This window comes from Mustela nigripes, chromosome 7 (genome assembly GCF_022355385.1).
Source record: "Mustela nigripes isolate SB6536 chromosome 7, MUSNIG.SB6536, whole genome shotgun sequence".
Lineage (NCBI taxonomy): Eukaryota > Metazoa > Chordata > Mammalia > Carnivora > Mustelidae > Mustela > Mustela nigripes.
Genome location: NC_081563.1, coordinates 67,931,408 through 67,945,437, shown reverse-complemented (window position 1 = coordinate 67,945,437; position 14,030 = coordinate 67,931,408). Strand labels below are relative to the sequence as shown.

Below are 14,030 nucleotides of genomic sequence, written 5' to 3'. Positions count from 1 at the left end.
TCAGCAGCACTGAAAAAAGTTTTTGTCAATAGAGAAATGGCAGGATTCTGGAAGCCTCCTAATCGATATTTTCTATCTGCATCTTACTATAATCTAAGTAATAGCCATTATGTTTCCTTTGCTCATAAGCTAAAACTTGACCTTTACTTACAAGCTAAACTTGACCTTTACTTGACAGAAAATACATACAACTAAGTCATGTGGGATTCTGATTGATTGCTGGAATGGGCATCAAGGACTAGATAGCCTTAAAAAAAAAAAAAATTGAATAGCCTACGTTTTATTTATGTGGCAATCACTTTTAAAACTTGAGTTAACGTCTACAAAGGTTAAATTCTGCCCCTAATAAACTAATAGTTTCAATGGGAAATACACTAAGTGGAATTTTTATTTTATTTTACCAAGGCAATACAGCAGCTATTCACTGTATTTGTCTTTTTTTTAATTATTATTTCTCAGTAATTTCTTTTTTCTTTTTATTACTGAAGTGTGGTTGACATCGTTATGTTAGTTTCAGGCATGTGTAATATAGTGATCTGACAACCCTGTGCATTACTCAGTGCATATCACACCGAGTATAATCATCTTTCACTGTATAACATTATTTCTCAGTAACTTTTTTATTTTAATTTTCAACCATATTATTACTCTTACAATTTTTCTAGTTATATATATTTCTGTTATTCTCATGTGGCAATACTGAGAAGACCACAATCCCCCATTCTCTTTGTGTAACTTGATCTGTTTTCTTTCCTGTAGGGCGTTGGTTGGTGGAAATATGAATTCTGCTATGGCAAACATGTACATCAATATCATGAGGTATAGAATAACCTTTTTATCATTCTACCACTAGGTAGATTAAAGTTTTAAAAATCGTTTGTGAAAAAAAGGAGGGGGGAATGGCATTTTGATCATGAAGTAACTTTAATATGAAAATACTCAAAGTGTCTCTGAGTTCTAGAAAATGGAAAACTTGGTTTTAACTAAGTCACTCATCTTAAAGTAACATTTATAAACTCCTCAGATTCTTGTATGACTGGGACTCTGGAGTAATAATAGGCTATTGTGACTAATCTCTTTAGCTTTGACTGAGAAATTAGTCATTAAAATTCTTTAAATTAATAAAGTGAGTAGTAAGATAGCAGTTAGGGCTCAGGTTAGGAAAATAGGGTAAATACAGCAAGTTTCTCAGCTAAAAGAACATACCATATCATCCATATTTAAAATCAAGTAAGTTTTAAGATTGTACAATTAGCTTTTTATTCTTCTTTTTATGTCTAATTTAATAAATCAGATAGCATTTTCTTCTGCACTTTAGCTAAACTGCTTAAATTCTGAACTTCAGGGGCGCCTGGGTGGTTCAGTGGGTTAAAGGCTCTGCCTTCAGCTCAGGTCATGATCCCAAGGTCCTGGGATCGAGCCCCACATTGGGCTCTCTGCTCAGCAGGGAGCCTGTTTCCTCCTCTCTCCAACTGCCTCTCTGCCTCCTTGTAATCTCTGTCTGTCAAATAAATAAATAAAATCTTTAAAAAAAAAAAATTCTGAACTTCAGGCTTCAATAAGTTTATTTGTCATAATTGTACCTTGTTTGGTAAGGTAAACTGCTAGACGTTGAAGACAAACATTGATTAATAAATATTCATCTGGCTTTTTAAACATCTCTTTTTATTCCCCCAAAGAAATAATAACTAGTAATTTAAAAATACTGTCTTGGGCGCCTGGGTGGCTCAGTGGGTTAAGTCTTTGCCTTCTGCTCAGGTCATGATCTCAGGGTCCTGGGATCGAGCCCTGCATCTGGCTCTCTGCTCAGCGGGGAGCCTACTTCCCCCTCTTTCTCTGCCTGCCTCTCTGCCTGCTTGTGATCTCTCTCTTTCTCTCTGTCAAATAAATAAATGATATCTTTAAAAAAAAAAAAAAAAAAAGACACTGTCTTTACCGTCTTGAGATGTTATGAGTCAGTCTTAAATTCCAAGACAGATCATATCAGGAAAGATCAACTCAACCTTCCACATTTTTTTTTATTATTTTTTAAAAGATTTTATTTATTTATTGATAGAGAGGGAATCACAATCAGGCAGAAAGGCAGGCAGAGAGAGAGGAGGAAGCAGGCTCCCCGCTGAGCAGAGAGCCCGATGCTGGGCTTGATCCCAGGATCCTGAGATCATGACATGAGCCGAAGGCGGCGGCTTAACCCACTGAGCCACCCAGGCGCCCCAACCTTCCACATTTAAATCAATCAAAACTTATGAGGCATCTGTAAACTAGGAGATTTTATTTCTCTGCTTAAATCTGAGAGATGCCATTTGACGACTCTTCTCACTTCTTCTTGCTACTATGTAGAAGTTTCATTTATTTTTAATAACATTTATTAATAGAAAAAAATACTACCTAACTATAGCCCAGATAATACCTAGTTGCTTTGTTTTTGTTTTTGTTTTTGTTTTAAGATTTTATTTATTTATTTGACAGAGACACAGCAAGAGAGGGAACACAAGCAGGGAGAGTGGGAGAGGGAGAAGCAGGAAGCCCAATGCAGGGCTAGATCCCAGGACCCTGGAATCATGACCTGAGCCGAAGGCAGACGCTTAATGACTGAGCACCCAGGCGCCCCAGTTGCTTTGTTTTAAATTAAAGGAATATATTCCAGAAATTTAGAAGGAATAGTAACATTCTCCTCCACCATTGTCCCATTTCCTAAGAGTAATTGCTGTTAACATTTTCTTAGTTAACCCTCCTCAAGAAAGAAAAGGCATATACATAAATGGTAGTATAACTAGTAAATACACTGTTCTGCACTTACTCTTTTCAGTTAGTATCTTGGAGATCTTTCTGTGCTAGCAACAGCTGATCTCATTTTTTCTTAGCAGGTACAGAGGAGTATATTTACAATCACAATGTATTTAGCCAGATCTCTACCGACAGATCGTTGAATGATTTCCAGTTTTTGCTGTGATAGCATCTTAGTGAGCATTTATAAATAGTTTTGTTGGTAAACATCTGCAAGTATATTCATAAGGTACATTTCTAGCAATGGATTTGCTAGTCAAAATGTGTGCATATTGAATATTGCCTCCCAGGGACGCCTGGGTGGCTCAGTTGGCTAAGCGTCTGCCTTCAGCTTAGGTATGATCTGAGGGTCCTGGAATCGAGTCCTGCATCAGTCTTCTTGCTCAGCGGGGAGCCTGCTCCCTCTGCCTGCCGCTCCCTCTTCTAGTGCTCTCTCTCTCTGGCAAATAAAATAAATAAATATATAACATTGCCTTCCAAAAAGTTGTAAGGCATTCCCATTAACAATGACTTTAAAATACACACATGCACACACATGACTTTTTTTCCCCCATACACTTGCCAACACTAGGTTTTATCAAACTCATTTTGCCCAAGGTCATATAACTTAGAACTTTCTGAGGGACTCTGCTAGGAGCTTTGTAAGATAAACAAATAATGGTAGCTAACAAATATAATACTCCTTGTACACCAGGCACTGTTCTAAGTATGCATATTAACTTGATCCTCATAACAACCATTAAGAGGTGACTGTTGTTCTTCCAAGGTGAGGATATGAGTTTAATAACTTGCCTAAAACCACATTCAGAGTAAATAATGAAACCAGAGTTCTAACGCAAGCAGTCTTGCTCCATATCCAGCCTCTTTTATTCTTTTTAAAGATTTTTTTAAAGATTTTATTTATTTATTTATTTATTTATTTGACAGAGAGAGAGAGAAAGAGAGATCACAAGTAGGCAGAGAGGCAAGCAGAGAGAAAGGGGGTTTGGATCCCAGGACTCTGAGATCATGACCTGAGCCGAAGGCAGAGGCTTAACCCACTGAGGCACCCAGACTTCCTCACATCCAGCCTCTTAAACATTTCACTTTGCAGCTTCAGTCCCTGTCTACCTAGTAACTTACAGTGTGGTTGCTAAAAGAATGTGAAATCATTGTCTCTTCCACTAGGCGGTAAGCTCTGCTTATAGCAGTGGCTGTGCCTCTTTCATCTACCACCGTAAGGGTTTCTAATTCTATTAATCACATGTATGCTAAATTCTAGTGCTCAGCATGATGCCTAGCATGAAACATGAAGAAGGAAAGGAAAACTGGAAGGAAGGGAGGGGAGAGGAAATAAAAGGAGAGAAGTCCTCATATAAGACAGTATATAGTTCATGTTTAAAAAAATTAACATAATGAGGAAGGAAGTTTCTGAACAGACAGTCTTGATACAGAAATAAGCATGATATCAAATAAGTACTGTGCATACTCCTATACTTGCAGATTGGCATTTGAAAGAATAGAAGTAGAATGGAGGTAGGCTCAGTGGGTCTGCAGGTAAGAGATCTAGGCCAGAGATTTAATTAAGAGTCATGGTAGTGGGGCGCCTGGGTGGCTCCGCTGGTTAAGTGTCCGACTCTTTATCTCAGCTCAAGTCTTGATCTCAGGTGAGTTTAAGCCCACACTGTTCTCCATGATGGGTGTGGAGCCTACTTTAAAAAAAAAAAAGAAGAAGAATCACAGTAGTATGCAGTTACATCACTTAGGTATGAGAAATTAAACTCGTGGTTGGAGGGGTGAGATGCTGGCATTGGAAATGTAGAGGAAGAGTCTGAAGCCAAGAACATCTGCAGGAAAACAATGGACAAAACCAATAAATGTAGGAGAGGAAGGAAATAAAAGAGTCAAACATAAGTGGATGTGGAGCTAGCCTGACCAGGAAGTAGTTACATTATTCAGAGAAACAAGGAACAAAGAAGGTAACAGACTTGACTAGCATTGTTTGACTAACATCTAAACACTTGTCTGCAGTATGCAGGTGAAGATAAGGACTATAACTTATAGGCCATCAGGATAAATGTGTACTTGATGATATCAAGGATTCCTTACAAATACCTTTTCATATATTAGGACAAAGATAGTGGGAAGACCTCTGTGGTTGTGGGTACATGGAACCAAGAAGAGCATATTGAATGGGCTAAGAAGAATACTGCTAGAGCCTATCACCTTCAAGATGATGGTACCCAGACAGTCAGGTAAAGATTAACCTTATTTGCCTCTGGATTAGAATATTTAAAACTCAGAATATTGAGAAGCATAAAATTTAAACACTTAAGTAAAATCTCCAGTCAGTTTTTCTCAGGGACATCTTTTATTTATTTATTTATTTATTTATTTATTTTTAATATTTTTATTTATTCATTTGACAGACAGAGATCACAAGTAGGCAGAGAGGCAGGCAGAGAGAGAGAGAGAGAGAGAGAGGAGGAAGCAGGCTCTCCGTGGAGCAGAGAGCCCGATGTGGGGCTCGATCCCAGGACCCTGGGATCACGACCTGAGCCGAAGGCAGAGGCTTCAACCCACTGAGCCACCCAGGCGCCCCAGGGACATCTTTTAAATTAGTTTTCTTTTCCTAAGATAATTAAGAACACAGTTAAGAACACAGTTGCAGAATTGGTGGGTGTCAGGAATGGGCGGGGCAGGGGGCCCTAGATTCAAATGCTGGCTCTTCACTTACTACCTTGGGTAAATCACATAATCTTCTTAAGTCTCATTTTTCTTGTTTACTGGCATTTGCCTCATAGGATTGTTATGACATTTTAACGATCATGTATGTAACACAAGTGCCTGCAACAGCTTGTAGTAAATTCTGGCTGCTGCCTTTAGCAGCGGTGGTGGTGTGGTAAGAGAGAGTGCTGGGGGCTGCCTTCGTGACACTGGCTTAATTCCAGCCATTAGGTCAGAAAGCTGTTAGAAAGCATTGCCTCTTCCATGTGTCCTGTTTACCTTTTCAAGTCAGTTAATTCTATTTTAATTTATTCTAGCATTTCCCTTGTCACTTGACCTCTGTGAGGTTATGATTGAAAATAAACAGTGGCTCTCTGAAAAACTATCTCACAACTTCTTTGAGTTACATCTTGTTACAGCAAGAATAACTAAGCTTTTCCAAGAAAAACTAAGCTTTAGTTTTCTTGTAGTCTCTTAATTGGACAATCTTAAATTATTCATTCTTTCTTTCTTGGGTATTAACTTTGTCCTTCCTAGCATAGATGGCATTAAGAGACTCTGTTTTTAGAGTGTGCTGACCTCAGGGTACCTAGTTGCCTCAGTCCATAGAGCATGGGACTCTTGATCTCAGGGTTGTGAGTTCAAGCCCCACATTGGGTTAAAAGTAAAAATCTTAAAAAAAAAAAAAAAATGGGGGCGCCTGGGTGGCTCAGTGGATTGAGCTTCTGCCTTCGGCTCAAGTCATGGTCTCAGGGTCCTGGGATCGAGCCCCATATCGGGCTCTCTGCTCTCTCTCTGCTTCCCTCTATGCCCACTTGTGATCTCTGTCTGTCAAATAAATAAATAACATCTAAAAAAAAACAATAAAAAAGAGTGTATTGACTTCTTGGGCTGACCAGAATCAAAGTTAGCAAAATTAAGTGATGGGCATTTACGTATTAGAATATGCTAAGCAAGATTGACTTTTCTTACATTCAGGTATGTTTCATGTGGAAGTAGCTCATGGTGTTAGGAGCAATGCATATTGAAGCACAGGAGCATAAGGCTAGGGTAATTGAAAAATTTTTTAGATCCTGCTCATCTGAAAATTGTATGTTAACCTAGCCTCTACTTTTGTATACCTGCATGACGTCTTTTAATGAGTGGAGCTGGCTGGAGGATGGCAGAAAGGGAAAAATGTGCCACAAAGTAAATAATACCTAGGGCTGAAGAAATGGTCACTTCAAAAGGACTTTTTAAAAAACCCTTTAACCTTAACTGTTTGTACACAAAAAATGATATGCAAATTGAAGATTATTAATTAAATCATTCCACAGTATTTCAGTTTTATATTCTTCTTACAGAATCTGATTTTCTTGGTGACATGACCCTAAAAATATAACTAATACAAAACTATCCCTCTAACCATCTTCTCACCCTCCCCATTACAATTACTCTGAATTAATGAATTTTTGGTTAATAAAACTTGTGTGTTTCTCTGGTTTAGGATGGTGTCACATTTTTATGGGAATGGAGATATTTGTGATATAACTGACAAACCAAGACAGGTCACTGTAAAACTAAAGTAAGTTGGACCATCAATTCATGCTTTATGCTTCTCTTTAATCTGCTTCCAGTGGGTAAAAGTTTATATAAATGGTGGCTCAGTGGGTTAAGCCTCTGTCTTCAGCTCAGGTCATGATCTCAGGGTCCTGAGATCGAGGTCCTGATGCGGATCGAGCGCCGCATCACGCTCTCTGCTCAGCGGGAAGCCTGCTTCCCTCTCTCCTCTCTCTCTGCCTGCCTCTCTACCTACTTGTGATCTCTGTCAAATAAGTAAATAAATCTTTAAAAAAAAAAGTTTACATAAATGTAAAATATAATTGTGAATAATTATATTTATGCATAATAATATATGGATTGATTTAATATAAAATTATTACTTTATTCCAAAATATTAAAATTGGAGTACCTGGCTGGCTCAGTCAGTGGATCATGTGACTTGATTTCGAGGTTGAGAGTTTGAGCCCCACGTTGGTTGAAGAGATTAAAAAAAGAAAGAGGAGGGGGCACCTGGGTGGCTCAGAGATGTAGGCTTCTGACTTCGGCTCAGGTCATGATCTCAGGGTTCTGGGATCGATCCCCATGTCGGGCTGCTTCCTCCCCATCCTGCGGCCTTTCTGCCTACTTGTGATCTCTCTCTCTGTGTTAAATAAATAAAAAATCTTAAAAAAAAAAAAAAAGAGAGAGAGAGAGAGAGCAAGAAACTTTAAAAGATCTAGAAAATTGTTTTTAAAAATAAATAAAACATTGAGGTATCTGGGTGGCCGACTCTTGGTTTCAGTTCAGGTCATGAGCCCAGGGTCTTGAGACTGAGCCCCACATCTGGCTCCGTCCTAAGGGTGCAATCTCCTTCAGATACTCTCCCCTCTTCCTTTGCCCCTCCCTCTGTTCACTCATGCACTCTCTCTAATATAAATAAATAAAATATTTAAAGATAAATAAAATACTAAAATTATTTCAATATAATTATTTATTTGTAAGTTATAATGATTTTTATATTATTTCAGTTATTTATTATATTAAATTATACAGGGGTACCTACATGAGATTTGTATAGCTTAAAAGGAAAACAGTTAAAAATACTTTTGTACACTAGTTGTTTAAGCAGCTGACTCCTGATTTCAGCTCAGGCCCTGATTACAGGGTCATGAGATCAAAACCCATGTCAGGCTCTGGAGTCAGCAAGCCGTCTTCTTGGGATTCTCTTTCCTTCTCCCTCTTCACCTCCCCACCGCCTACCTCTGCCCCATCTCACCTGTGTGCATATATGTGCGCTCACTCACTCTTTCAATTAATTAATTAAGTCTTTTTAAAATAAAAATACTTTTGTATGGTTTGGGCAGTACTTTAAAGTGCTCTCTGGGGGCTCCTGGGTGGCTCAGTGGGTTAAGCCTCTGCCTTCGGCTCACGTCATGATCTCAGGATCCTGGGATAGAGCCCCACATTGGCCTCTCTGCTCAGCAGGGAGCCTGCTTCCTCCTCTCTCTGTCTTCCTCTCTGTCTACTTGTGATCTCTCTCTCAAATCAATAATTAAAATCTTGAAAAAAATAAAAATAAAGTACTCTCTCTTTCAGGTGTAAAGAATCAGATTCTCCTCATGCTGTTACTGTATATATGCTAGAGCCTCACTCCTGTCAGTATATCCTTGGGGTAAGTACAGAAATAATACTCAGGAATTCAGTTTGGGAACATGTTTCTGTTTTTAGAATTAAGTCTTGAAAGGACCCTCAGTAATCTCCAAAATTTTATTTTTAATTTATTTATTAGACAGACAGAGATCACAAGTAGGCAGAAAGAGAGAGAGGAGAAAGCAGGCTCCCTGCTAAGAAGAGAGCCCGATGTGGGGCTCAATCCCAGGACCCTGGGATCATGACCTGAGCCGAAGGCAGAGGCTTAACCCACTGAGCCACCCAGGTGCCCCAATCTCCAAAATTTAATATAGTTCCCATACTCTCTCATAAAAGCTAAAATCTTTTTTATTGAGGTACAATTTACAAAAAATAAAATGCAGAGATCTTAAGTGTGGAGTTTGATACACTTTGATAATTTTATATACCGATGGAATTATCACCCAAAAGGTATCTGTCACTGCAAAAAAATGGTTTATACCCCTTTTATGTCAAGACCCCAGCCCCCACAGATACCCTTTTCTGCTTCCTGACACCATAGAGCAGTTATGCCTTTTTTTTTTATAATTCCACATGAATGGGATCATACAGTATATCGTTTTTTATGCCTGCCCTCTTTAACTTGGCATGTTTTTTTGACTCAGCCATGTCACTCCAGTATTTCATTCTCTTTTTAGTACTGAATAGTATTCACTTGTATACACATTTGCTTATTCATTTTTCTATATGAACATTTGGGGTTCTCATTTTTTATTATGTGAATAAGGCTGCTGTGAACATTTTTTTTAACAAGTCATTTTGTGAGCATGTATTTTCATTTCTTTTGGGCAAGTACCTAGGTGTGGAGCTAAATCATAGTTTAGATACATGTTTAGCTTATACCAAATAGTCATCCAAGTGCTTGTACCATTTTATATTCCTACCAGTAATACACAAGACTCCAAGTGTATTGCATCCTCCACATCCTCCTCAACATTTGGTATCCGGAGTCTTTTTTCTTTTAGCCACTTTAGTCATTTTAATATGTATTTCCCATATGGAAAATGGTGTTGAGCAGCTTTTCCTGTGATTGTTCATTCATAGATCTTTGTGAAGTGCCTAGCCAAGTTTTTTTTTAAGAAAAATTATTCTGACACTTATTAAAACAGTCTTTATTCAGGACTGTTGGCAATAAGTGTGTCAAGACTTTCACAGTAGGGAAGAGAGATCCAGCCTAACATTACATACAGCCAAGACAGCTGGGGATGTACAGCCAGTGAGCAGAAGGTGGCAGCGTGGGGGTGGCTCAGTGGACGGAAAATTACTAAAAGGAGACATCAGCTTAACTGAGTCAACAGGATTACTGCTGAAGACAGGCCAGAATGATCAGCTCTCAAAGGTGAGAGATGAGGAATTTGATTAGCTATGGAATGGATGATTAGATGTTGAGGGTGAGGGGTTCTCTCTACACTGGTTTATCAGGATTCTTGCAACAACTGGACTACAGGGCACAAGTACAAGAAGAGGCGTAGCCAAAAAGAGGAATTGGGATCTTTACTTAAGTTTGGTCAAGGAGACTCTGTCATCTGTTAGTCTTTACCCCTTTTTATTGTTGTGGTTTGTCTTCTTATTTTTAGAAGTTCAAATACATTCTGGATATGAGTTCTTTTATTTATAGTGCACACTTTCTTTCCTCAATCTGTGGCTCACCTATTTATTTTCCTAATGTCTTTTGATGAGCAAAAGTTTATTTGATGAAGTTTATTTTAACCAGTTTTTCCTTTTTATGGCTAGTGCTTTATTTTGTTCTAAGAAATGTTGCTACCCCAAAGTCATGAAAATATAACCCTAGGGCACCTAGGTCGCTCAGTTGGTTAAGCAACTGCCTTTAGCTCAGGTCACAATCCTAGAGTCCTGGGATCAAGTCCCACATCGGGCTCCCTGCTTGTCCCTCTGACCCTCCTCACTCTCATGCGCTCTCTCTCTCTCTCATTTTCTCTCTGTCTTAAATAAATAAATAAAAATCTTTAAAAATTTTTTAAAAAGAAAATATTATCCTATGTTTCTATCTAGAAAATTTATGGTCTTACCTTTGGTTATATGATGCTTAAGAGTGGCTTTCTCTGTATTTTTCCTGGTCAGAGTTCACAGAGCTTTTTGCATGTATGGGTTGATATTATTTATCAGTTTGGGGAAATTTTACATTTTTATGAATATACATTTAACATTTATACATCTGTATTCATGCAGTAGAACACTGAATAATGTATTCAGTTTAGCAGCTTTTTAATGGCTTTATTGTTTTTGTCTTTAGGTTGAATCTCCAGTGATCTGTAAAATCTTAGATACAGCAGATGAAAATGGACTTCTTTCTCTCCCCAACTAAAGGATAATAAAGTTTAGGGAAAGAAAAGATCATTGACAGTCATGATTTCTGTCCAACCATGTGTCTCATTGTAGAGTTCTCAGCCACTGAACCTCATCTAAAGGATCGTATAAAAGGACTCTCAACCACTTTGTGAATATGTATGTGTATATAAGAGGTTATTGATAAACTTCTAAGGCAGATAATTGTCTCACTTCTTTCATTTTTGTTGTGTCTTATGAACTGATTGTGTTTCTTGCTTGGATAATGTGATTCCAAAATAAATCTCATCCAAGCAATTCACAGTCCAGCCTAATGAAATATCATAACTGTACCTATTGAAAGTTTTAAAAAATAGATTTATTATGTAAATTATAGTATATATAACTAGTTAATGAACTAAAGATAATGAAGAAGGAAATTGATAGGAGGTTGTTTAAATCAGAGACCATGTAAAATATGTAAATTCTAGTGCCTGAAATCCTTTCAACAAATTTTTATTTAGCAACTGCTCTCTACCAGGTATTAAACTAGAAACTGGGCACATAATAGAGCCTCACAACATTTAAGTTTTCTTCACTTCTGTTAATTTCAAGAAACTCTTACTTGTAAGAGGTTGTTTCTCTCTTGGAACTTTTAATCTGTTTCTTTCTCCCTGATGTGAATGTGTTTTTCCCCGAGGTGTATGTGGTGTAGACAGACATTCTTCTCTCTTGACTTAGAATGGTTTACTCCAACAAAACACACTGTGCTGGCCAGCCTTTGTACTTGTCTGCTGTATACTACAGATTTTAGTTCTGGACAGTTTTACAGCACAATATTTATTTTGAAGTGAATAAAAAGTTCACAAGCAGCGTTGTCATGTAGTCAATAGTAGATTATTCCTTTCCTTTATTTTCTCCATCACCGTGTTGCACAGAACATTATCCTGTTGTGTTTTGGATGTACATAGCTAAATAAGGATAGAATAGTGGCTATAAAATGCTTTACTTTTCCTCCTTTTCAGTAGTTCCGGCCAAAGATATTTTCGTTTGAGAAATGGTTAATGCAGTTGATTATTGCAGGTCTGTTTGTAGATTTTAGTGCGAGGCAGCACACAGGGAAAGAGCACAGACCTTGCATTCAAACCGAAGTCCAGATACTCTCTTTAACTTCTAGCTGTGTGATCCTGCACAGATCAGTAACATTTTGAGCCTCACTTCCTCTGGTAGAGAGACTACTCATTTTAGGAGATAGTTGTAGCAGTGCCTTACTTGCTCTGTAAGTAAAAGCCTAGGCCCAGTACCGGTTCCCAGGAAGAGTTGGTTACTTCCTAATATTGCCCTTGTCTCCTAATAAGAGTAAGATCACAGACTACAGCCATTAAAATTTATTTCTTTGAGGGCACCTAGGTGGCTCAGTCAGTTAAACATCCAATTCTTGATTTTGGCTCACAACTTAATCTCAGGGTCATGGGATTGAACTCCCCCACCACTGTCCCCTCTCATGGGCTCTCTCTCTCAGATAAATAAATCTTTAAAAACAATAGATTCCTTCCCTCTCTCCTCCCCCCATCTCTTACATACTCTCTCTAAACAGAAAAAAAAAAATTCTTTAATATAAAATCATACTTCTTTTTTTTTTTTAAGATTTTATTTATTTATTTGACAGAGAAATCACAAGTAGGCAGAGAGGAGGCAGGCAGAGAGAGGGGGAAGCAGGCTCCCTGCTGAACAGAAAGCCCAATGTGGGGCTTGATCCCAGGACCCTGAGATCATGACCTGAGCCGAAGGCAGAGGCTTAACCCACTGAGCCACCCAGGCGCCCCATAATATACTTCTAACAACAATTAATTAGGCAAACAGAATTACCCACATTTAGATTATAGGTGTAGGAAGGGAGGGAATGAGAACTGTGAAAGGTTAGTGCCAGAAGATACTTTTAGAATATTTAGGTCAAATTCTTGTCTTAAAAGGGAGAAAAAAAAAATCTAAAAAACTCTTTGGATAGTTTACTGCAGAAGATACTTAAAAAGAGAAGTTGTAATTATTTCAAAATAAAAAGTTAAAAAAAATAAGCTTTCTGTTTGGGTAACAGTTTGAACTTCTTTGAAGGAAGGACTAGGCCAGCTATCTCCATATTCATTCTAAATCTTGGGTTCCTTAGTAGTCTGTGAAATCTTGTTTGAGCTCTAAATTGTGTGTGGCTACCTCTGCTGTGCAGGCTGCTTCTCTTCTGTAGAAGTAACTGAGTTCCTAATAGGGAGAGGAAAGGGCTCGTCTATAATACACTTGATGCACTTGGAGAAGTCTATGAAGGCGGGTGCTGTCCCAGAGCTACCTGATCACACCATACAGAGCAGAGTATAATCTGCATTTTAAACATAATTCCTGAGTGGTCCTCTTTATTTTAAATATATTCTCCAGTGAGAATCACAGACTTAGGAACTTCACTTTTAACAATTTCACACATTCTAACCCTCCTGGTAAGAGTTTCAGGGAAATCACTAGTAGCTGATCTGTACAGAAAGACTGGGGCAAGACTTTCCTTTTTTCTTTCTTTTTTTTTTTTTTTTTTTTTTTTTTTTAAGCTTTACCTGCTTTTCTTTGAGTCACCACTAGATGGGGCCTATGCCCAGCTCTAGTTTATATCCTGATGTCCTTCCCTAAAGGAACTTTGGCAACAAAGGGCAACATTATCTCAGTTACCTGCATAGTAAGCTTTGTGTATCTCCCCTGGTGAGCAATACTTCTCACCCAGTCTGACAAAGGCCTGACCTGATTTCTGACAACTCTTAAACTTCCTAGTACACAATCAGGCCAAATTGTTGACCTAGTAGCACCAAAGATCTAACCTAAAATGGCTTAAGCTAAACAGGAAAATGAAAATCAAGAATTGTTGCGTTTTGAATAAATAGGACATGCAATCACAGTTTCAAATAAAAATATCAGCTATCCTAAGATCTGATTTTAAATTCCCTTCCTATTGTAAGTTACTGAAGTAAAAGTTTTCAAAATATGTTGCCACGGTGACATGGGTTAAG

The 14,030-nt window shown here is 38.1% G+C and overlaps 1 protein-coding gene across 3 annotated transcripts in view; it reads left to right on the top strand.

Moving 5' to 3' along the window:
* Positions 1-11,866, top strand: part of ERLEC1 (endoplasmic reticulum lectin 1) — a 31,721-nt gene extending 19,855 nt beyond the window's left edge. The window contains exons 10-14 of one of the 3 annotated variants that reach the window (XM_059406084.1): positions 760-819; positions 4,897-5,021; positions 6,980-7,057; positions 8,611-8,686; positions 10,958-11,866. In XM_059406084.1, the coding sequence (XP_059262067.1) occupies positions 760-819; positions 4,897-5,021; positions 6,980-7,057; positions 8,611-8,686; positions 10,958-11,029 (411 nt within the window). In that variant the 3' untranslated portion in view covers positions 11,030-11,866. The remainder of the gene's footprint in view (positions 1-759; positions 820-4,896; positions 5,022-6,979; positions 7,058-8,610; positions 8,687-10,957) is intronic. The other 2 variants (XM_059406085.1, XM_059406086.1) reach the window with 2 other exon arrangements.
* The last annotated feature ends 2,164 nt before the right edge of the window (positions 11,867-14,030 follow it).